The sequence below is a fragment of the Cenococcum geophilum genome, assembly GCF_001692895.1.
Source record: "Cenococcum geophilum 1.58 unplaced genomic scaffold K441scaffold_30, whole genome shotgun sequence".
NCBI classification, from domain to species: domain Eukaryota; kingdom Fungi; phylum Ascomycota; class Dothideomycetes; order Gloniales; family Gloniaceae; genus Cenococcum; species Cenococcum geophilum.
This window is the reverse complement of record NW_027137588.1, coordinates 1334341-1360024: the sequence shown is the minus strand read 5'-3', so window position 1 is coordinate 1360024 and position 25684 is coordinate 1334341. Positions and strand designations below refer to the sequence as shown.

Sequence of the window (25684 nt, the reverse complement as noted above, 5' to 3'; positions counted from 1 at the left end):
CGTCCGGACCGTGATCGTGTCAGTAGGCATAGCTTCCCGCGATCCATCCGCGTCGCGGCTCGCGGCGATATGAGTTGTCACACACGGCTTATGTTTCCCGGTTCCCCGTCCGAGCCCGTGTTGGCTCTGGCTGGATTGTTTCCGTTGATGTTGGCTGCTTCTACGCCCACGCTGGTTCTCATCGCGTCCTTGCTGCTGCCTTTTCATCTCGAAGTCTGGGTTCCAAGACCCTCTAAGCATGTTTCCGTTCCCTTTATCCCGTATATGAGCGCGCTTGTGTTGTGCAAGGTCCAAGGAGAGGCCCAGCGTTGGTGGCATACTTCCACCTGTCGTGCCATCAAAGGGGAGATCGTTGATATTGGGGAGAACAGCGGGGTCTTGCGGTAAACGGCTGTTGTCGGGGGATGAGACCCAGTGAAGAACAAGGACGGAAAAGAGGACTGTATGTGTGATTAGTTTTGGGTGACAAGAGAGACTCTAAAGGGTAAGATTTGTGGGCGGCACGGGCGGGTTAAGAAGGCCAGGTATGGATAGGGTAGAGAAGAGGAATGAGTTCAAGACTTACTATCGGCATTGCAACACATCATGCAAATCCAAGCTGGCTCACCTTCCAGGACCATAAGGACGGTGATATTGACGACGCTAGAAGTAAGAGTTGCGCAACTACCAATAAATGTTCGGAGAGCAACTGCTCGGAGGGCAGCATTGACGTTGTGGCGATAGGAGTAAAGTTCTAAGACAATCGAAAAGGTTAGTGACTCCTGAACCAAGAGGAAAGACCTTATATATTTACTTCGTATTGGGAGGATGAAAAGTAGTGTGAGGTACACCTGCAACTCATGTTTAGTATGTATTCCGAGGTAGGAACAGGTAGACTTACGTTCACCACAATCTCGAACGAAAGTAGGGGGATCATAGCCACCCTCTTCATGCCTATTATACATATTCCATCATCGCCGATGTAGGCGATTCGACTGTCATGATGTGAGCGGAAATCCAACAGCTCGAAAACTCCCGGAAACTTACAATATAAAGTTCAATACAAACACCCCAATATAAGGGCCTGCAGAGGGTTAGAAGCTTTAAGTCACGTGTTTTGTCGAGAAAGTTAGAAGACTCACATATCATGCCGAAGCAGTTGAAAAGATACAATTTGTCTTTCAGGCGAGGCTGTCGTCTTCCACGAACAATGTACTGTCAGAAGTAGTGTTAACCAGAGCTGTAGATAAGGGGTTGGAGACATACGGCTTTCTCGACCAAGAAGAGATAAATAAGCTATGACACTATGGTTATTACCGAACCTTTGAATTGATCCGGGAACGTGACAATTTCAGGCTTACCACCTAGAAAAGAGATTTAGCGTTGAGATAACTTGTTCCAGTCTTGCCAACTTACTTTGGTTGTCATGTAGCAAGCGAGGCCTGTGCCGATGATCAGCGGTACTTCATCGTCGAAGGTACGGGAAACGTACACAGCAGTATCACACCGCGGCATATATTCAAGGCGTTCATATTAAATCCTCTGGATATGATTCCGGTAAGGAAGACAAATGCAAATGAATCGCAATATATTAAGACGAGTACTATTGAATGTTCAGTTTGCTTAGCACAGGATGAAATACCCAGGGCTTCACATACGCCAGCCGGTGAGTGGGAGCCGTCTCCAAGAGTAAATTGATTGCAGACGTCGAGCTACAGACCGGTTAGGATAATCGACCAATCGCCAAGTTTGGTGCCACTGTCTTACTGAGGCATGTTGCGAGGGCGGCTATGGTTATCATGGAGAGGGTAATTGAGATGACCTCTCCAGCGACAGGAATGGGTGACGCGGAGTAGGGCGCATTTCCACCAACGTTCAGGCGCGCAAAAACCGCCATGAAAGCTCGCAGGAGATTCTCTCCACTTTGTACAAAAATGGCACCGAAGCCAGTATGGCAGCTGCAAGACCAGCGCAGGGCTGAGTGCGGGAGCGGACCTGTTCAAAAAGGATGTGACAGACAGGTTATCTTAAGGCTGGTGGATGGCAGAGAAGAAGTTGGTCTGCCAAGCTATCTTAATAATACAAACAGTCGGCTTGCATTGCCAGCATGGAATGCAGACGTGATAAGCACTGGCCTGTTGCAGGAGGCATTTTAGCTTGCGGTCGAGACAGCAGCAGCATGGAGCCGGAGCTGGAGCTGGAGCTGAGCTGGAGCAAGGCGCAGTGAAAAGAGCAGCCACAGGGTAAAGACGCCGAGTGGGCGATTTCTTGCAGTGTTCCAGCCATTATTCGAAGCAGCCGTGATTCAAAAAAGCAAATCGTGATCTGGGAGTGACAGAGAAGAGTGGCTCTGAGGACCTAGGAGGAGCTGCTACGAGTGGCTGGCTGCAAGAAAGGATGAACACGAACTGTCGTCCCGTGGCCGCCTCCCCGCACGTTCCACACGGGACAAGCAGGAACGGTGCTGCGAACGGTCGGGCAAATCAGAGCGGCGTGTCGGAGATGCCGGAGTGGGACGACCCGTTGCCATGGAACTGCCTGGGTTTAGCGGTCAAGTAGTCAGCCAGTCAGCTGTGCAAAAGTGGGAGTGATCTGCGATGGCCCGCGCACCCTCCCCCAAAGAATCCACAAGACCCTAGGAAAAGCGCAAAAGTATGAAGAAAAGTGAAGTGATCGGCGATAACCTCGCAACATCAGGCCACCATTCAGGTACAGACGTGCAAGTACGCCAAGCTTTGATGCCACCAATAATCAAAACAATAATCCTTCCTGCACCCATCATGCACAAGATTCCCATACAGCAGCCCACTTTCCACGCGCGGCTCTGTTGCCAAGGTCGTCAAATTCGTACGTGATTTGAAGCCTAGCAAGCAATGTCACCGTGCGACATCTTGCATTGCTAGTCGCGTCCTCACGATTGCCGACGCGAATCAATCCAGGCTGCAACTCGCAACTCCCCAAATACGGTACAAGGCCCGACATTCAACAAACCGGGGAACATTGCATGGGACCGACCAGCCTCGACTTTCACGTCTGCATTCCAGGCCACCCTCGCCTACCCTAGCTAGGAGCAATCCCGACCTAAGGCAAAACCCCCTTCCACGCCCGGCCAGGCAACCTTACGCAAAAGCAAATTACTAAATGAAGGGCTACACAGCAACTGGGATTACAATCTCTCATTTCCCCAGTCCGATCACAGAATTCGTAACTATCATTACAGGAGTTATTTCAAATTACGCTCCTCCGATCTATGCCTGCACTGCTGATAAGCACATCCGCACCGGGCCTATTTGTTCCGCCTTTACCACCCCACACGATTCAGATAAACATCTGATAAGCATCTAAATATAACCTCTCTCTAGCATCTGCGGACATTTACAGAGGCAGAACGAGGACACAAAGTTGAGTGAATGCCGTGTTTTTCTTATCCGTTTCAGATGTTATGCTCCTAACACCGAAACTCATCCTCTCATTTGTTGTCCCCAAAATTAGTGCCCTGAACTCATCCGGATAATCATCGTCCTGGTCCAACCACCTCAACGACTCACGATGCGCCCCTCTAATCAATTCTGCCTTCTTCTCACTACGAACCTCTATGTCACACCTAGCAAACCGTCAGCTATTGACACAATCCGTTTACAAGATCCGGAAATAAGGCTTGCGGGAACTCAGGACACGAGAGAGCAAACCCAGCTTCAACGCATCTCGTTCTATAGGAATAGGAACTCCATTTGCGTCGAGCGACCCGGAAAACTTGAAAGCCCGCGCAAGACGCGCAATGGAGAGGAAGAGACTCCGATCAGCAGCGTGCAGGCCGGGACAGAGCGTCAGAGACGCCGGCCGGCGCCAAAATTAAAATGGTCGCGTTTGGATGGATCAGGACGGGTTGCTGATTCTCCCGACCACGCAGTGTCGCCATCCTAGCGATCTAGGTTGAATCTGCGAGGTTCCGGAGTCCTATTTTCGTCACTGTTAATCGTCCAAACCTATATTGGTTAGCAGTGGTCTAGTCTGCAAGTGAAGGCCTTACGAGTTGTAGAGCGGAACATAGTTACATTGTTGATTAGGCCTGCCTACAGGGATCTTGTAGCCCATATACTCCTCATCCCTTGACGTAGCATGTGGTACAGTGCCCAGAGGAACAGAAGGTAACCCTGGAAGGAGTCTGCCAAAGATTTATACCATGAAAGGTTGAATTGGCACTCACCAGAATCTTTCTTTAACAACAATGAATATATGGAAGGTTCTCCCGATCCTCCCATTCAGGTAATCTTTCGTCGCCAATGACTCGATCAATCTCCTCATGGGCCTTTTCTTGAGCCTCGGGAAATAAGATCATACCCTATTCTTGGCTTTTAGTTAATCCACCGAACCTGCAGCTCGCCAAAGGGTAGTCGTGCAATTGACTGCACGCGACATGTTTCTACGCGACACTTGTCTACGCGACACTCGTCTATGCGGCACCCCCTGTGCGAAACTTCTCAGCTTTCTCTGCGTGATACTCTTCAGCTCTCTACAGAATATGCCGTCGATACCAAAAGGCGAGCGATGGCGGTGCCCAGAATGCTCCAAAGACCCCGCGTTCTCGCAGCGACGGCGGCACATCAAAACTCGCCGCCCAGATACGGACGTGGTATTGGTACCTGCGCGGACAGACGCACCATTGGAAAGTGGACACACATTCAAACGCGAGAATCGGTCTCGACGGTTTCGTAGAAAGCTCTCCTCCGGTCCACAGCAGAACACTAAGGAGCCCTCTATAAACAAAATAAATGGTAGCAACAGCAGCAGGAGTGAGGAAGCGCTGACATTCAAAACTGTAGACCATCACCCACCCTCAACGACGACGGTCATAGCTCCGCAGCCCGAATTAGTCATGTAGATACCAGCGAATCCAGTAGAGGACCGAGTTGACGGGTAGAGGGCCTTATGGGTGGCTGTTCCTGCTGCCAGCGAGGAAGATGGCTGTTTTCCGTGGTTGTCCAAAGATAGCTTAGAACATTATCGGGATTCTCTAGGCGATGCTTTCATCTATTTTAGAGAAGAAGATAACGACTGGTACTTCCATCAAGGGGTCCTTACAATGGAATTACTGCGCTATTATTGCGAGTGCCCGGTCGAGCTCGTCCCGTGGAGTACTTTTGGAACGGCAAGAGAAAGGCAGTCGATAGCAAAGTAGTTTCCGAACTGCTCCTAGCCGCAAACTCGCCGCGCCGCGCCCTGGTCATCCTCTTCTGGACGCACGATGTTCGAGTGTCGGACGACCTCCTTTCGAAACTATACGCTCAGCTTGAAGCTTTTGTAGTGAAGGTAAGCCTCGACCTTACCGTATTTCCTAGATCCTTGGAGGTCGCCCAGGCGCGGGGAGGGTCAAGGACATACTTACACTAGACGAAATCGCTAGAGAGACTAGGAATACAGGCCGGTGACCTATTTTCCCGGTAGCCAGTGTGTCTTACAAGATATTACGTCATTCCACAAGCGTAACAACGGGGAAAAAGCCATGCACCCATCGTGGCGAGCTGTCATGCATCGTTCCCAACCTGCGTGGGCCTGCAACTTCCGCCACATCGAGGGCCATAAGCACAGGCGGATGAGTCTGATTTCACCAGGAGATTGTCAATACCTTCAACGAAATTGGCCAGTTTCGCTCCTTCCTTGCCACAGAACCGTTTCTGGCGGCGGATTACGCGGTCTAATAGAGAAGGTCATCCACGTCTGTAAGACATCATTTGACAAGGACACTATTCTACCTCAGGAAGCTACTCCGGAATATCTATCGGGCTGCCCAATGCTCAGCCTAGATCGACTTCGAGACTTTGCGGTTAGAATGTACCGTCAACTCCGAAAACGCCACGACTAGCGTGAGGCTTTCGAGTCCTTGGAACTCGGCGTAAGGCTCGACATCTGCGTATCTCCTGACCGAGATGGATTCTTCGTTAACGAGGTCACCCGGTGGTGGTTTGCGGACTTCTTTTCAGACGACATTCTGGCGAATCCGAAGCACCGTCTATGTGACGCTTTTGCCAGAGCAACGAAGCACTACTTTTTCAGATGTCAGAAATCGGTCCATATGTAGCGTCCCAATAGTTTTGACACGCACAGGGACGGGAGCCCGGAAGGAGAAGGGGCTCATCTATGTCAGAAATAGGAGACGGCATGTAAGACCTCCTTGGCATGTGGGCGGAAACGCAGCTGGACTTGGCATGACTCTGAAGTCCTTAGCCGCCGAGACCAGGTAGCCGAAGTAGCCTGATATGCGGTGTGGCCTGATCTGGAGCGAGTAGCCATCGTTTCTTGCCCAATACTGACACGCTGCTTGGATTCGGATAGTAGTCAATGACTTCCACTCAATGGAAAGGAGAAAAAAATCAAGCCGAAGGGAATAGACTTAAGGGGAGAAAAGAGTGAACATCGCATATTCCGTAGCTTTGGTCAACGCGCCGTGGCCCCTAGTCTCACTGCTGAAGCTGTTTGTTCCTCAAAGGTTTCGTTAGGAATATTGCATTTGGAATCGAGGGTACCCATGAGGATCCTAAGCACCCCCCTTCTTATGTTACCTCGCTCCGTCGAGATGAGAAGGTATGGTATATATACTAGCTAATGTAGTTCGCATAGTACCGTCAGAGGCTGCGTCAATCGCAGGTAGACCGTTGTAAGTTAGTGCCGTGTACGGTAGGAAGCAATATATTGATCTAGAACGGGTTCAAACTGACCCATTATGGATCACTACACGTAAGTGGCATGAAGGATGTTACGCCGTGGCCGCCCCGGCGCCAGTGAAGTGTTTGGGACTGAGCGGTAGCAGGCTCGACGGGCAGCGCGCACACCTACCCGACGCTATACTCTTCGTGACGAAGTTGGCGCTTCGCCATCTAGCGGAGTGTGTAGCATTTTTGCCCAAAAGGACGTTGATTATCCCTTAACCCGCTGGCTTGCGTCCAGAGGTTATCGATAAGGACCAGCCAATTAGGTGGCTAGGATCAATTACCAGCGCTTAGATATTTAAAGCTAGTGATATTCAATAATTACTATAGAAAACGTGTATATATATTTAATCTAGGGAGTTAAGTTAACCGATATAAGGCTGCTAGCATTCACCCTTTCCACAGAACGGTATTTTACATACGCTGCAGCCAAATTAAGTCCTGCATAGCCTTTGTTCTGGTGCTCTAGTGCAAATCTTTATCGACAAGCCCTGGACACCAGCAGGTTAAGGGATGGCTCCAACGCTGTCCATGATAAGAGAAGTTATCGAGGTAGTTCTGCGCGGCAGCAAGCACCATTTTGGCGCGGTGCTGAGCCTCATTAAAATATAGAGTAGCTTGCTAAAAGATTGGCTAGCGGCGTATAGAGGTTTGTTGCTTTATACAGTTCTCTTATAGTTTACGCACTACTGCTAAGGCCCAATGACGTTTTCACGCCTTTTCGCCATTTTTAAGGTTTGGGTGCCTAAGGTAGGGGTAGATACCCGAATTAATTACGGTCAGGTTTTAGACAGTCACTAGCGTCTTTTAAAACCCTAGGCCCCTTATTAGTGTAACCTTAATTTAAGTTATAATATTAGCGTACAAATCTATCCGTACGGCCGCTAACTAAAACTATATCGTTATCTTCCTAACGATTTAAAAGCTCTACTACCACCGATATATCTATAAAGCGTGGTAGAAATAAGGATCTTAATATCGCAGCCGCCTTCCGGAAGTTTAGGAAGGATAGTACGAAGACTAAGCGAGCCTAATACACCTATTGGGGCTATAAACGATCGTAGAAAACTATAGTCATCATGCTCAGATCCAGAAATTAGGACACTCTAATGCACGGGTAAAAGGGCTGCGCGGAGGCTTAGCTAAGTAGAATAGTTAGAGATCCAGAAGTAGCTTCTAGATACTTTGACTGAGTGTCGATCTGGAGAACTCGTGTATTAATTGATCTATGAAAGAAAAGAGGCTATATATACATGATGTCGGTGCAGGACCAGCGGGGGGGGTACGTAATAGGGAGTAGGTGATCGAGTCAAGCAGGGGTAGGTGACTGAGTCGAGGGGTAGGTAACTGAGTCGGGTGGCAAGACAACCTGATTCAGGTCGACACTGAGTGTCTTTTTGCCGGGAGTGTCCTACTGCTTTACATTCGTTAAGAACCTTATCATACAACCTAGTTAATTTCATAATAATATCTATCTGCAACCGCCAGATCTTTTACTACGCAGTTCGGCAATTCTATATAATCTTCTTATATCTAACAGCACATTTTGACATCTATTTGGCAGCATGACTACAAACATGATCACCAATCACGGTCTCCTTAGATATTGATGCTCACCATTAATTGCGCACTCTCGGACCCTACTAAAGTAAGAGAGCTATCCTGCCAGCTAAGGAAGCCCTCGAATATCGTTATAGAAGGCATGGATGCATATAATCATTTAATTAGTTATATAAGTTATAATTATTATATAATATACCTAATTATAATCACAATTAACCTTTATAATTATAATAATTAATATAACTACCTATAGTAAGAATGTATAGGAATAGAATGTAGTAATAAAGCTTTAGTATTAAAAACGTCCCCTCTTAATTTTCCTTTATAATAATTAGCGTTTAATATAAAGCGCCGAACTTGTGTTTTTATATATAAAAAACGTCCGTGCGGGCTTTTAGAATAAGTTACTATATACGCGCTAATACGTATCTTATTTAGAGCTCCTTTTTAATTACCATTTCCCTATATTTTTATACCTATATACTAACTATATCTTCCTTATATCGCCTACGCTTATAAGCCTTTACCTAAAAGCAACTATAAAAAGAGGAAACTAAGACTATTTCCCTCCTTAGCAATTATAATTCGCATAAGTTTAATAATATAATACTTGTCTATTAGGATTCTTACTACTAAATTAATATATATAAAGCTAAAAGGAAGAAGCTATAAGAGAATAAGAAGTTCTAGTTTTATACCCTATTAAAGCCTTTACCTAGTAAGCCTAACTAGGGCAAGTTTAGTTAAGAGATCTTCTACTATAAGCGGTACTTTAAGGACAATTCTAGCGCTACTACTGTTTAGTAATACCTTAAAAATAAGTATAAAGTCCTTTATATACTAAAAAAGGCTAAAGCTAACGTTAATATCAAAGCTATATTAGCTGTTTTATTTAGGACAGCGGTGGAGGGACACCCCCTAATTGATACACGGACACCCCCCAATTGATACGCGGACACCCCCCACTGATTAAGTTTAGTTCCTCCCTAATTAAGTTAGAATATCACGTGAATTTAGGTTGTTTGCATCTGCATCGCGAAAATTAAATTACTCTTATGACTGTAACACCTCGATTGCGCAGTACTCTGTGAGGCGCCGTATGAACTTATTTAGGTGCTGCTACATCTGCTTGATGTTTACGAATTGCCTGTGAGCACGCCCGCACTCGCGCCTGCGCCCGCACCTGCACCTGCACCCGCGCCCGCGCCCGCACCAGCGCCCACGACTATACCCACGCGTAGTATACCCGGTGTTCTGTTCGAATGCTAATAGCTCGCGACAAGTCGATGTATTAACGCAAACAGAGCCAGCCGGGCGGCCGCGGAGGCGCTCAGCTGGGGTGGGAATAGGTAAGGCATATGCGAGGTAATATTTTGGGTATGGGTTATCTTATAAATCCGACGCTCCGCAGAAGATTTCAGGTGACTCGGGGCAACGCATGGGCCGCACACTAACTCCTGCGAACTCCTAGACCAATCAGAACCGTAAACTAGTTTCAGCCCCCTACGCACCCCCTATCACTAGTAATCTTCTACAGAGCGTCTAAGAGCTTATGGGAGTCTCTTTAGTGGTAACTTAATATTTTAGATCGCGTATCTCAGCTTCAACTAGCTCTACAGAGGCCCCATTAACAGTTATTATTGCTTTATTTAATATATTTTAATCTTTAGGTAATAACCTTTAATTCTATACGTATAAATACTAATTATAATATATTTAGAGGTATAAGATATAGCGCGTAAAACCTTAAGCGCGTTTTTAAAACGCATCTTTATACTACCTACGGACCGTTCTACCTACTATTATCTACACTACAACCATATTACGTCTATTTTTCGTTATGAGTTAATTCCTATAACCTCCTATAAACTCCTATAAACTCCTACGAACTCCTAGGTTAACTAGAACGCTTGTATACGGGACACTAGGACGCGTTGCCCTACTGTAAACACCTATTACCGGCTAGAATATAACTAGGCTATATTTTTACTAACTCTTATAAACTCCTATAAACTCCTACAAACTCTTAGGCCAATTAAATGCCGCCTAACTGCAATTATAGGAAGAAATGGTATAAGGGCGGCCGGCGGAAGGTGGGGATAGGTAGGGCAGAAGCTTATCTACGCCTAATACTGTAACCAAGTCGTATTGCAGCAATTAATCGGATAAATCTAGAAGAATTACCGTCTATTATTAGGAAGCTCGGCGTAAGGGAAATATTTCTTTACAGATAAATGTTTTAAAAGAATGTCTTAAATAAATACTCCAGTATATAAACCCAGGAGGCCGCCCTTAGACCCCTTATCCGGAGTAGGTGCGCACCTTAAGATGTCTAATATTTAGTTTTAGTGATATACTTCTTATTGCACGTACTAGTTTTAGAAAGAGTCTTATTTTTTATACTTTTTTAATCTTAACGGGTAAGATTACTATCCAGTTAGTCCCATTAAGTAAGCTTAGGGATAAGCAGTTGGATGATATTTAGAAGCTTAATAGTTCTAATCTGTGTCTTATTACTACTAAGAGTAGGATTATAGATAAGGCCTTAATTATAAAGGTAAAGGATAGTATATATATACACGTTTTTCTTAGTCCTAAGCAGGCCTTATTAAAGTCTTTCTAGAATATATTAAAGAGCCTAGAACTGCAGGCTAGGATTAAACTTGTTATAATTAATAAGTATTATCTAGTAAAGCAATAGGAAGCGTTCTGACTAGCGTTTACTATAATAGGCGAGCTACGGACAATACTTCGTCAGGATATAGTTTGGTTTGGTTATTCGGCTATACTTAATAAGGAGGTAGAGCAACTAGTTCTTTAGAACGCCGGTTTTTGCTCTATAGGTAGTCGCATATACCAGACTAAGGTTATTAGGACTTCTATAAATCGCCCTAATATCTTAATCTACGTACTGCCGCTTAGTAGAGGCAAAGTGGATTTATAGGACGTACTATACTTCCTATTAGACGCGTATACAGATTTAGATACTATAGTCTCAGAGTAAATACTAAAGATGATTATCTTTATAGACGGTTGTTAGTCCGTCTAGGAAGTAGCGGTATACCTCTAAAGAGCACTCCTTATAAAGACTTTAACCTTTATACCTAACAAACAGTATACTACTAATGCTAATAGTAAAGCCTGTTGCGTTACTAATGTGGTCTAGGTATATACTGCACATATTTAAGAGTATAATCGTACTACTTAATATAAAGAGTTTAAGAAATCCTTATCGTTTATAAGGATTATAGTGGCAACAACCTCTCTTAGCATAGGTATTAATGTCCCAGATATTAAATAGGTAGCGCTTTAGAAGTTTTTAATTATAAAGAGTCTTGCAAATCATTGGCAGCGTCTTGGTTATAGTGGACAGGGCTACGGTCGGACTAGTAAAGGTTATATATTTCTGCCGTATTGGGCCTTTAACACGGAAGGTGTTAATAGACCAGAAATTAAACAGCTACAGTTATAACTAGACGCACCTTAGAAGACTACTTATAGGCTATATTAGAATTAACTACTAGCTAATTAAGCAATAGTATATAGTTAGCTGGCCAACGGCTATACGCCCAGCGACGCAAGTGACACGGAAAGTATTTCCTCTTAAATATCAGCTTTAAGCCAGGCTCCTGCTCCTGTTAATAAAGCTATAATAACTAAATTTTAGAATAAGGCAGAAATGTCTTATTACGCTGGACTGTTAGCTATATAGATAAAAATAATTAACGGCATATGCCATCGGAAGGCCTTTCTAACTTACCTTGGCGAGGATAAGTTACTACCACAAGTTTAGGTTACCCGCGTACCGCCAGATTAATATTATAGTTGTTGCAATCTAGTACTACTTTTAACTCTTACCTAGGCTCCGGATGTCCTACTACTAATTACTTAGCTAAAAGGCGGTTCGCGACCTTATTTTGCCCTAACTCTTATTAATAAATAGATAACTATATAGGCGGAAGTATTATATAGTACAGGTAGGCGCTTCCCTATACCACCAAATAGGTATATAAATAAAATATGCCGCTAGTAGCTTGTATATGTGTACAAACTAGGGCCGGACTTTTAGGATACGCTTACCTTTAATTGTCTCTATACTAAAGCTTCTTTACTTTAAATATGGCCTTATAGAGAAGAGGCTAGGCAACTATTAGTAGAGCAACTTTAGTACTTTATTAAGGAGGTTAACAATTTATATACTAAGATAAAGGCTATAAGATATATAAGAAAGCAGTAATAGCAGCTATAGGAGTTATAAGGCCAGCATAGTTAGGAATCTTATACTAGTGCATCTAATTACGCCGCAACTATTTGTAAAAGGGATAATACTCTTACTATATAGGTTGCGAGATGAGAGGCGTTAAGGGCTATATAGTTACGCGCAATTAAGATAGCTGGAGCTAATAAATATACGTTGTTAGGTATAGCGAGAGTTAGTATACTACCGTTAACCTTATAACTAGAAGAATGGGTTAATAGAGTAATTAGTACGCCAGTATTGCTATTACTAACCTTACCTGTTCCACCTAATGGTATATTAAAAGGTATTTAGTGTGCTATAAGACAGCTTAAATAAGCTCGCATCTTAGGAGTAAACGTTACTAGGTATAGCCCTAATAGCAGTTAGTTAAATGTCCAGCAGCTAGTTATTAATGTATTAGATACGCAGAAAAGTGCTACTTTTAGTTAAAAAAGATAAAGGTAAAGGCGTAATAGTTTAGAGCCTACTACCCCGTTAATACGTCGGTTGCTGTTAGTAGAGAGAGATTTAAATGCAGATAAAATGCTAACCTTTATACCTGTTTTAAAGAGAGGGCGTATAAGGCATATAACTCTAAAGGGTAATAAGAACTTTTATATCGATATATAGAATATATTTAATTGGCCTAGGAGTTTATAGGAGTTCGCAGAAGATATTATATTGTTTTTAATTAGCTTAGGAGTTTATAGGAGTTTATAGGAGTTTATAGGAGTTTACAGGAGATAGTACGTTATTTTTAATTGGCCTAGGAGTTTGTAGTAGTTTAGAAAATTAAGAATATTAAAGTAAATATAAATTAAAATTCTAATTTCGTTTAATAATATTTTTAACCTTATAAAAATTCTTCTTTGTACTTATATCCTAACCGTCTCCTATTAAGGCTTTTTTTATTAATAAAAAGCTTTTAAAATGTCTCCTTCTGCTCTCTAGGTGCGTGCGTACCCCCCCAACGTCCTCCTTAATGAGGAGAGAATACTACGGGCTATGGCCCTCCTTCGTTATCGCCAGCTTTGGTCTAGCAGAATTCGTATTAAGACGTAGTTAGTATTAGAACTCTAACTATTAACTGTGAGATATAACTAACTGGATTTAATAGGCGCTCTTACCCTTACCCTCGCCCTCGCCCTCGCCGCCGCCCTCCCCCCTAGTAGCACTAGCAGTAGTAACAGTACTAGCACTAGTACTAGCACCAGCACCAGCACCACCTCCTCCTCCTCTGCCGCCGCTGCCGCCGCTAGTACTGCCGCCGCCGCTGCCGCCTGCTGCCGCCGCTAATGACAAGGATAAGGATAAGGATAAATGGTTTAGCGGTAGAGAGTTAAAAGAGGAGCCGTAAGTATTAATAACTATATAGTATATACTTAGCTCACATATATTTATAGACTACTACCACCATTACTATTACCAACCCTGGCCCTAGCCCTGGCTCCCGCCCTAACCCTCCCCCCGCTATCTACCCTTCTGCTACCCACCCTTACTACTACTGGGTTTGCCCTTACCTAGCGCGCTAACCCCGTCTGCCTGCCGTGGGCTTAGGCCCCCCACGGCAAGACAACTGCCGCGTACGCCCCCACCGCCTAAGGTAAATGGTGGTTGTAATTGGTGGCAGGGTTAGCGGCTATAGGGCCGAATAAGTAGAGAGACTAGGGCTATATTGGCCGGATAATGGAGACGGAGTTAGGGGTAGAGTTAGTAGGCGGTAAGCGATGTACTACCTACCAAGCCTTGGGCGATGAGTGTTAGGTATACTTTAAAAAGGGTATATAGCAGGTGAGTAGGCCTAGGGATACCTACGCTCGCTACTAAGTGGCGGCCCGCTCTGGTGGGTGCAGCCTCTTAAAGCGTAGGCGTAAGGACCCTAAGGATCCCTCGCCCCTACCTCCTGGGCTAAGGTCTTTGGCGGCGTACAAGCCGTCTAGTGGTCCACCACTAGGTCCTAGCAGTAGTGGCATTACGGCGTAAGGGGGAGGGGGGGTAGAGGTAAAGGGAGGGGTAGGTTGGCGTTGCTTTCTGGCACTCCGGTATGCTAAAGTGGCGGCTTTTATAGTATGTTCTTTGTGGGTAAGCTTTAATCTGGCTGTGTTAATCTAAGGGGTAAAACCTAGTTAACGATACTATCCGGTGCGGGCCTAACTGTAAAGCATCCTTTATAGGTAAGCTTTAATTCGGCTATATTAATCTAAGGGGTAATTCTAAATAACGGTACTGTTTAGTGCGGGCTTAACTATAAGGTATTATGGAAGCCCTAGAGTTACCTAGTAGGTAGTATAAGTAGATAGTAGTTAAATATAGTTGCCGGGTTCTGTTACTATCTTATATAAAATTTCGTATAAAAGTATATATAAAAGTTTATGCATAAGTTTATATGATTTAGGAGTTTATAGGAGTTTATAGGAGTTTAAGGATTAGGCAAATTTAACCTAAGGGAGTTGTTGCTAGTATACTGGTTTGGAGCATTAATAAACATAGGTATTTAATTAGTCTAGGAGTTTATAGGAGTTTAGAGATTAGTTAGCTACCCTAATTCCTATAAGGTTGATAAGGTCGATTATTATAAGGTTAATTATTAGATTAATAACCCTATCTAACCCCTCCCCAACCTAGTCAGTATAGTCTTTTATATTGGCAAATCTATTAATATTATCTATAGTCTTAAAAGAATACGACCCTCTAATTGTATCTAATTGTTAAACATGCTATTAGTTAAACTAATTAACCTTATCCGCTAGCACCCTAATACCTTCTTATAAGATATTAGAAGAATTAAAGAACTTTATACTAGCTAATTACTTAGTACTCCGCGGTTCAGCTAAATCTAAAGTAAAGAGAGTATGAGCGAGTAAAAACATATCCGGTAATACTATAGCAGTAGTATAACTCCTAAGCATGTGCTCGCTAAATATAGCCTCTAGTCTTTTACGTAAAGCTCTAACCTAAGTATTTAATAGATATACTTGGTTAAATATAATATCCGTATTATAGGTTAAGTTCTTATAACACTTTATTTTAATCTTACAGCTACCGTTAAGATACTTAAGCCTAAGGTCAATTACTTTATATATAGTTGCCCTACTAAGCCAGTTTATAAGCCCAGAGGATAGTATTGCATGCTATAACTTAGGAGTGTTTACCGGGGAGAGATTCCACCAATAGAATAACATCTCGCGGCTATAGTTATGCTGGGATGCGCCAAAAAAGTAGATAATAAGAGGGTTAATAAAGTGCCTTAGTATACCTATATCTGTATATTTAACAGCATACCGAATAGATAAAAATAGCTCGACCTCTTAAAGCATACGACATATTGTCTGGAATTCAATATCGTTATATAGTTGCTTAGTAGAACTATTACTATTCCACGCATCTAATATAAATATAGCTAGACGGACGTCTTCTATAAGTTCTAAAAATTAATCCGGTGTAAGGGAACTAATAGCGTTAGTAACGTGGTCTATTCGCTTAAAGAAGTCTCTACTAGAGGCAATAAGGTAACCCCTACGTCGCATTGCCGCGTAAAATAATGCAACTACGCGTATTATAAAGCCCTACGCAACAATTGGTTCCATTAGGTGGTATTTAGCATTCTCCTAACTACACTAACTGCGACCCTATATGGTAGTATTAGCTCGTATACAATAATAAGCCTCCTCTCTAGAAAGAGTGGGTGCCTAATACGTACGGATAATAGTATTTAGTAGGTTTATCTGGATATAGAACTATATAGGTAAACTAAGAAGCCAATCCCGTCCGTTATATGGTCGGCGTGCCTAGGTTTGCTCGTTTTTGATAGCCCTAATATAGCGTGCTATAAGTTAGTCTCTATAGATAAGCCAGAGCCGATTACGGAAGTTGTTATAGACAGCCCTAGCTTCGGTAGGGTCTTCTGGAGCCTATAGATTAAGCTAGTCTAGGAATATACTTTTATAGACGCCATATATACCTTTAATAGTACCCTCGTCCTTAAATATAGCCCCAAATTACCAGAACTTAGTCTTGTTCACGTTAAGACAATACATACTTAGCATTTTAGGATAGCAATTACTATCTCTAAATACAGAAGTAACGCCAGCTGTATAAATTCTCTTAATTGCATCTAATATAAGGCTTCGTATAATACTTAACCTAATCCCGCCGTCTTTACTAGATATACTAGGGGCAGCCAATATATCTTTAAGCCTAAGGGGTATTATTGGATTATGCATAGACTAATATAGGCCCGAAGTTAGTAGCTTAGGGTAAAGAACAATAGCCGCCGTTGTTATTAACCGCATAGTATCCGTATAGCCCGTAACCTCGTCCCTTTTTCTGTCTTTAAAGTTGACGTTATTATAAACAATTACTATCTACTTATTAGACGCTTAAAGCTGGAGTTATTTCTAAAGAAGTTAGCAGGTTAGCCTAGGAGTTTAGAGAAGCTAGATACTATACCTCTGCCGCCTTAACGATCTTATTTATTAACCAACTAGCCTAATAGTAACTATAATATATTCTAAGCCCTGACAGAGTCTTAATTACTTACCGCTTTACACCAGAGCCTACTAGATAGATATCTAGTATTAAAGAGAGGAAGGCGGATCGCTTTTTAGCTTAAGAATAATATACTATACTAGTAATAGTAAACAATCGCCTAAATAACGCATTAGTCTAAGGCAGAGCGTCGTAACTAGGTTAGTGGGCGCGCTAATTGCTTATAAGTCTTATAAGAACAGTATGCTATATAGGGGCAACCTCCTAGATAGTCCTAAAGGCTAGCTCAAAGTTAAGCGTCTTTAGGTCCATAGTATGATTAAATTAAGCAAAGTAAGGCTAATAGATAAGATTATCAAGCTCTACAGCAAAACAGTCTACTAGAGAACAACGCAAGCAGATATCCCCTATGCGCGGATCGTCTATAGCATGCCTTAGTTTAAGCCGTCGCTATTATTGACTGCTATACAGGCGGTGCTTAATTATAACCTCTTAGCCTTCTTCTAACCTAACCTAAGCAAGCATAAAGCCTTAAAAGCTTCATTAAACGCGGCGTAGTATATTAGCCACCTATTATAGCTTAAATTGCGTAGACTGCCGTTCCCTATCGCTTATATTATATCGATCGCGGGTAGGAGAGGAAGGTCTATCAGAGGAAGGCTAAAGGGCCTTAATAGCGTCGCTATTAAGTTCATTATTAAGGTAATCCATATCGCTGTCGGGTTTATTAAGATACCCATTAGGATATTTATCAGAAGGCGGAAGAGAGCTAGGAGGGACGCTAGATAAAAGGCTTTGCGAATCGTCGGATAGGGGCATAGGTATTCTGCTGGTAACGTCTATTATTTCTTAATAAGATAGAGGAAGTAAATAGCTTTCGATTAAATACGGTCGGAAGTATTTTAGAGTTAATTTAGGGTATAAGATATAGCGTTGTAATAGAAGAGTTGTCGCCTAATAAGAAACTTTAAGTTTGTATATAAAGGGCTCCTATAAGCTCTCAGACTCTCAGGGAGATATTCCTCTCGGTGTAATGTAATTGGTTCAGGACTTTACAGGACTAGGGTATAGTAATTTGATTGGCTCAGGACTTTGCAGGAGTCCACAAGCGTGGCACTAGATCCTTAGCGTCACGCCGTGGCGGGATTTCTCCCCGGGGGTCTGATTTATGAGATAAGGTATAGGCGCGCGACGTGCGCACTAATGCAGATGCAAACAACCTAAATTCACGTGATATTTTAACTTAATTAGGGAGGAACTAAACTTAATCAGTGGGGGGTGTCCGCGTATCAATTGGGGGGTGTCCCTCCACCGCTGTCCTTTATTTATAAAGCAATAGTAAAATAATAACGGAAAAGATTTAAAGATTATAAAAATCCTTAAGGAAGCCGTAGACGAGGACTTTTTAAATTCTCTCTACTACCTTATTATTACTTATAATCTTCCTTATTTAAATATTAAATAGCCTAAGTTTTAGGCCTTTTTATATATCTATAGTTATATACTAGTTAGTCTAAAAGGATTATTTATAAAGTTATAAAACTTTATACCTCTATTACTTAGTAAAATATTTACAGTTTATAAAGATTTTATTAGTAAGAGGCTTTCTATAGCTCTCTTAAAGCTTTGCTTTATAATTAACTATTAGATAGCGCTAAATAAGATAGCTTATTAAGCAGTAACTATTTACTTTATTAATAAAAATAGGAAGCTCTTAAAGGTAATACTTACTCTATAAGAGTATAAGAAAAGCTATAGTAGTAAATAATAGGTAGAAATACTTATAAAGATGCTTATGAAGCATAAGATTAAAGTAAAGCAGCTTAGCTATATTACTAGTATATTTCTATCCTTTACCTCTACTACTACTAAGCTTTTTACTAACTATACTAAATTGTAAGAGGCTAGTCTAGCTAGAATGTATAATGTAACCGACTACCAGACCCTGTTTCACTAGCGTCAGCACTACCCTCGTATGTCTCGGATATAGTTAAAATGAGTTATGGACTTCGGAGTTCAGGGGTCTACTTTCATGTATTTATACCACTTGATTTCCATAGATTTACAATTAAGTCGCTCGTTTAATTCCACACACTGCAAAGCTTACATATAATTATCTAACCAATAGTGTTACCTATAGGCTATAGGTAAGATGGGGGTAGGTTAAAAATAGAACGAGCTTTACGTATTAAAGGATAAATGCTTTTTAATATCTTCTATTTAGAGACTAATTACTAGTTCTTCTCTAGAGAAGAACTAGCTCCCTTTATAATCCTTTTAAGATACTTGTAAAACCCTTTACCTCTTATTTGTTTAACTATGTCTTCTTTAGGATATTAGTAGAATATTAGTAAAACCTTTATCTATCTTATTTAATATATACCTTTTAGGAGAGCCCGTTATAATTGCCTCCCCTTTAAGGGTCTTAGTTTTTTAAGACTTTATCTCTTAATAAATTTTTATAGAGTTCTAACTAAAACTACTAGGGAAAGTTCTTAGTGGAAAGGTACTTTATAATATAGCTTATTGCTGGTTTTTTACTAGCGTAGAACTTTACTTTATCTTTTATTCCTCTATTTTTTTCTACCCTAGCTATTACGGGACACACCCGTAATACCTTATATACGTCTATCTATTTCTACTAACTTAGTAACTAGAGGCTAATCACAAGATAGTAATCTAATGGCAATTTGCGGCAATCTGACGGTAATATGCTATATTCTACTATATTCCGCTAAGTTTTACTAAATCCTGCTAAGTTCTCCTAGGACTACTACCTAAATCCTATTCTACTCTATATACGTATTAACTAAGTAACTAAGCTAATAATATATACGCTTTCTTCCTATTTTCTTACCTTCTTTTCTTACGTAACGTCTTAACTTTATTATATAGTTTATATATATAGCTTAATAGTATCTACTCCGCTATATATTATCGTTGCTTATATTTACTTTGTAATACTACGTTACGTTAACTACCTATACTATTGTTAATATATAGAACGAACCCAAAGCTCCTATAACGGCCGCTAGTATTATATCTATACTCTAAAAATAATTAGTAGGGATATAGAAGTCTTTTATAGACGCCCTTATATAAAACCAAGCTATTTTAAATTAATAATAAGCTAAATAAGAAGTATAGCACTAGCAATTAATTAAGGACCTTTAAGAAGAAGTTTATATCCTTAAGATATCTACGCTAGGACCTTAAGACCGAACGCTATCTCTAGAGATAAATACGCGGAACGTAAGCCCTAAACCTACAGTAGTTACTTACCCTAAAGCCAACTATAATAATCCGAATAACTATTAAATCCCTTAGTATTTGCTAGTAAATAATAAGAGCTCTAATTATTTTTAAGCTAGCTTAAAAATAAGCTAACTATTACCTAACTAAAGCTAACTAACTTTATTGCGCCCTAAGTTAACTAGGAGAAGAGGTAGCTAACCTTATTAAACCTCTTTAGCTAAACTTAGTATAAAGCCTAGTTGTACTTCTTAAAGCTATATATAGTAACCTAAACCGCTAAACCATTATAGCCTTTTACTTCAATAGGCTTCTCTAGTTGGGTAGCTTTTATATATAGGAACTTAGTAATATTATTCGCATAGGTAGTATTTGTAAAGGCAAAGCTATTTACTCTAGTGTTAATAAGGGTAGTTATATTAACTCTATATCCATTTTAAGATACTATATATAGAACCGTAAAGTATTTTCCACCTATTAACTAACTTAGATTAATCTCTTTAAGATTAATAGGATACCCTAGGGGGGGGTCTTTCCGTAAGATTCTTATTTTTTTGACTTGTTAGACGTTTCTCCTTTCTCTATCTCCTTAATATTACCTATATCCTTCGGCTCTAGGTAAGACGAGGCAAAGTAACTATCCTTTCTGCAGTTATAGTACGTAACTATAGTACGGTTAATTAGAGTATTGCGGTGGGTGCTAGTAAAGGGTGTAGTATACGGTGGGTTAGGCGAGGCTTATGGGTATATAGTTATAACCGCTTTTACTATAGGGGCCGTAGTAGCTTATCTTCCTACCCTAGCTCCTATAAGTATAGTTAATAGGTTTTAGGGTCACTTCTACTAATTAAAGTAGGTATTAATTCGCATTAGTTTGGAATCTAATAATAGGTAATAAGTTGCAATTCTGTTATAGGTTAGTAGGTCGTCTAATATTATAGCGATCTTCTCTTATAGTCTAATTATTAGTTTATCGTATAGGTCTAAACGGTAGTTATTAAGGGGAACCTAGCCTTCTCCCGTAAGGTGTAAGAATTGCGTTTAAAACTTAGTAAAGGATTAGCCTAGTTTTATTATTAAGCGGTTATACTTATATTTAGTATCCTATACTTTATTTAGATTTATATAAATAGTAGCTAGGTACTATAGCATTTTATTAACAGATATAAATTGGATAAAGGATTTGTCCTTAAATTTGGCTTAAGGGTGCCGTTAGGTATCTCCCATGGTTTAGCTAAAGAGGTAGAATATTTTGGCTTCTTTAGAGGGGAAATAGTTATAGTTAATTTAAAGTTTCCTTGTACTTAGATCCTCTAGTTCTTAAAGGTAGGGTCTATTCTATTAGATAGTGGTTAAGGGTTAGGAAGCTTAACGGATTTTAGCTATTTTATTACTATATTTATACTTCCTAGTATATCGCATTTGGTAGAGTAGATAGGTTAGCTAGGGCTTTAGGAAGGGGAAGCTGAGCTACTTTATAAGCCCTTAATACTTTTTAGAATCCTCTCTAAAGTATCTTATATATTTTAGATCTTAAGATAATTAGCCGCCTAGTTAGCTATAAGGGCGCAAACCTGCTCGCGTATATTTATAGTATTATCGTTATTTTCAATTTCTAATCCTAACTAGATTTTAGGTTCCTCTTAAGTAGAGGCAGCTCTCTTAGATAAGCTTACTTTAGGTGCCATTATTAGCTTCCTAGGGTTTATTAAAATTATAGGGTTTAGTTTTAATTCTAGAGTTCTTTTAAGGGGTACAGGTTAAGTACAGTCTGGCCTATAGAGTGGGATATTATTAGGGCCTTCCCAGGTAGTATAGAGTTATTTTAGTATCTAAGTATAGCGCGTTAACGCGTTATTGTAGATAAAGTTTCTTTTTTTAGGAGGGGATATTATAAAGGCCTTCTCAGGCAGTATAGGAGAGCTTAGTATAATGTGACGGCTTATATAAATGCCTCTAAACCGAAGCTTACAGATTGCTATCTATTAAAGATACTAAGCTAAAGAGAAAGAAAGGGGGTCGCTAGGGCTGGTGTAAATAAATAAGTAGCGCAAGCCGCCAAGGCGCTAGTAGTAGGCGAGCTAATAGTAGAAAACGGTACTAGATAGTATGCGATAATATAATAGGTGGTAGAATATGGCAGAACTTGGGCCGAATTTGGCAGGTGACGCGCTTTAGCACCGTTACATTATTCAGCTAACGGCTTTTAGTTTAGCTAGAGCACTTAAGTATTTAAAAGTTTATATAAGTAACTAGTTTATATTCTCGTAGAAGAAAACTAACCGCTATAAGAATTTTATTAATATATTTTATATAACAGCAAAACTATATTTTAATAATTATTAAATATTTAGGCGTAAAGCGGTATTAGGATATAGACGTCGTGGTATAAAAATTATCCACTAGTCACTAGACAATCCTAAACTCTTAGAGTATATTAAAATAATCTATATAATCTATAGCCCTACTAGTAGGTAGATACTAATAGGAATTTCTAAAAATAAAGATAGGCTAGTATTTACGCTTAATAGAGTAATAGATAGATCTTATAATAATTCTTTAAAGTACTAGCGTTTTTTATATATATAGTATAGACTAAAATAAATAAGGGCAAAGAGGAGATAAGGATAGTTTAGTATCTATTACTAGGGGCGATTATTACGTATACGTTAAATAAGGCCAAAAGAAATAGATAGACACTAAAATATAATTTTGCGTTTATTAGTTATACAAAAAATAAGCAGTATAAAGAAGTCCTTAAAATTATTAAGAATTATATACTAATAGATAGGATATTTATACTAATTTAGCTATGCAATGCATATTCGTTTCCCTATAGTAGACTTTCTTTAATAACTAAGTACTTAAAAATTGGAATAAGATAAGTAAAAGGTAGGAGATATGCTAGGATACTAAAGAGTTTTTAATTAAAGCGGTATTAGGACTTAGTATAATATAACTAGGCTAAGCAAGAATATAGCTTACGTAGGGCAGTAACTAGAGTTTTACGGCTGTATATCGTATATCGTATATAAAGAATTTAAATCTATTAAACTAGCAATTATAAGATATTTCTACTATATGCGCTAAGGATAAGAATACTAAACTAGAAATAGACCTCTAAGTTAAAAAGAGTACCACTATTTAAGAACAAGGATATCCTAAAGTATTACCACCGTCCCTTATATACGGCAGCTCTACCCTTTACTTTTATAAAGTATACCTATAGTAATCTAACCTTAGCATACTAGACGCGTCTTTAGTAAGACTTAAAGGCATCTTTAGAATTTAAAAGCCCGCTTTTATAAACCTAAGTAGGCTTTTAAACTACCTTTTATTTACGCCCTAACTTAATTATTCTTTCCCCTAAAATATTATTAATCTCCTATTTATTATCTAAGTTTATTTTATTTTATTTGTCTTTTTTAGCCCGGGTTTAGCGCTTTATAGTAGGCTCTAGGTCTAAAATATCACTCTAATTATTGGTAACGCTATTAGGGAATTATTAAGAAAGGATATCTAGTATATATAACCCATTTTCCTAGCGCCTAAAAGCTGCTTAGATTAACCATTCTTCTAAATTAGCATTTAAGGCGGCTCTAAGTATTGCTTTACTATAGTTAGAGTTAGAGGCTAAGTTTAATAACGGCTTTTAGGTATAAAGGCGATTATATATAGGTGTTACGGCACTGGTGGAAACTGGTGGATTATGGCTAATGGATATTGGTAGATTATGGCGGACAGTCGCAGACAGTTTCATACAGTTCCAGACAGTTGCCGTCACGTAACCAGAGGATCGTATATAACGTCGAGCGGCGCCGCCCTCCGTCTCCTTTCCTTTCTCTAGCTTTAGATCTTCGTTTATAGATTACCAATCGTACAGGCTTGCGCGTCCCTCTTGCCGTGCTCGTGCCTCGATTGACTAAGTCGCTAACAATAGGGAATCTAGCCTAATTATAATAATTACTACTAAGTATAGTCCTTTAATTGGACGTGTATATAGATAGAATTAAAGGGGAAAGGTAAAACCGCTAAAGATAATACTTTGTAATACGCTTTGGTTTTAATCTACTACTAATAAGCGCTAGTAATCCTTGTCGCCCTATATACCCGAAGGCCTTATTACCCTTATTACTATTACTATTACTACTATCGCTATCCCTAGCGTTATTATTATCTATATTGCTACTATTATTGCTTTTATTATTATAGTTCTTATCCTTACCTTTATTTATAACGTTCTCCATCGGCAAAATATGGTACCCTACCAATGGCCTCAATGGTTGGTGGTTGACGCAATTGGCGCGCAGTTAAGGGCATTTGGCAACTCGACCAACTAGCCTATGTCGTGTTTTTTTAACACGCAGCCTGCGCGCAGTCTGCGCGCAACCTGCGCGNAACCTNCGCGAAACCTNCCAGNAATCTGCGNATTTNGNAACNANAATTATATTTACCTCTTTTATACTAATAGCATATTTTAAATAAATAAAAGCTACTTTAAGGCTATTTATAAGGCTAGCAAAATAAATATTATTTTAGATAATTTAATATAATATAGCAATGGTTCTCTTCTACCTATCTACCTATTNACTTACCTACCTACCTATCTACCTACCTACCTACATCGCCTACCTGTCTACATTGCCTACCTGTCTGCATCGCCTACCTATCTGCATTGCCTACCTNTCTANATCGCCTACCTGTCTNCATCGCCTACCTATCTGCATCGCCTACCTGTTTACATTGCCTACCTATCTANATCGCCTACCTATCTGCATTGCCTACCTGTCTGCATCGCCTACCTGTCTGCATCGCCTACCTATTTGCATCTGCCTACCTATCTATATCTGCCTACCCGTCAGCATCTGCTTGCCTATCTGCATCTAATTACCAGTTCTGCATCTGCCTACCTGTCAGCATCTGCCTACCCGTCAGCATCTCCCTGTTTGTGCCTACCTGTCTATGCTGCCTTGATTCGATCGATCGATAAATCGTTTATAGTGTTCGCTGGCTAGTTGTTGTCGTCTGGCTCTGGCGACGGTCGTCTGGTTCTGGCGACGGTCGTCTAGTTCTGGTAACGGTCGTCTGGTTCTAGCGACGATCGTCTGGTTCTGGCGACGGTCGTCTAGCTCTGGCGACGGTCGTTCTGGCGACGGTTGTTGGTTCTGGTAACGGTCGTCTGGCTGGCGACGGTTGTCTAGTTCTGGCGACGGTCGTCTAGCGCTGGCAACGGTTCGTCTGGTCTGGCGACGGTCGGCTAGCTCTGGCAACGGTCGTCTGGCGCTGGCAACGGGTCGTCTGGTTCTGCGACGGCGTCTGGCTCTGCAACGGTCGTCTAGTTCTAGTAACGGTCGCTGTTTTCTGGCGACGGTCGTCTGGTTCTGGCGACGGTCGTCTAGTTCTGGCGACGGTCGTCTGGCTCTGGCAACGGTCGTTCTGGTTCTGGTAACCGGTC

The 25684-nt window shown here is 40.9% G+C and overlaps 2 protein-coding genes across 2 annotated transcripts; both read right to left on the bottom strand.

Annotated features, from left to right (window-relative positions):
• Nucleotides 1-393: 393 nt before the first annotated feature.
• On the bottom strand, nucleotides 394-1876 carry K441DRAFT_568522 (uncharacterized protein; the record flags this gene model as incomplete). Its single annotated transcript, XM_067643834.1, has 11 exons — nucleotides 394-440; nucleotides 566-733; nucleotides 794-830; nucleotides 881-974; nucleotides 1027-1063; nucleotides 1122-1194; nucleotides 1246-1275; nucleotides 1396-1421; nucleotides 1472-1582; nucleotides 1638-1691; nucleotides 1747-1876. Coding segments are annotated over 11 exons (807 nt in total), but the record flags the coding sequence as incomplete, so codon positions are not given.
• Nucleotides 1877-4005: 2129 nt separating this feature from the next.
• Nucleotides 4006-4373, bottom strand: K441DRAFT_614020 (uncharacterized protein; the record flags this gene model as incomplete). Its single annotated transcript, XM_067645660.1, has 2 exons — nucleotides 4204-4373; nucleotides 4006-4133 (listed from the first exon to the last, which is right to left on the bottom strand). Exons 1-2 carry the CDS (start codon nucleotides 4316-4318, stop codon nucleotides 4006-4008), a joined length of 243 nt encoding a protein of 80 aa, XP_067502353.1. The 5' UTR covers nucleotides 4319-4373.
• Nucleotides 4374-25684: the final 21311 nt, after the last annotated feature.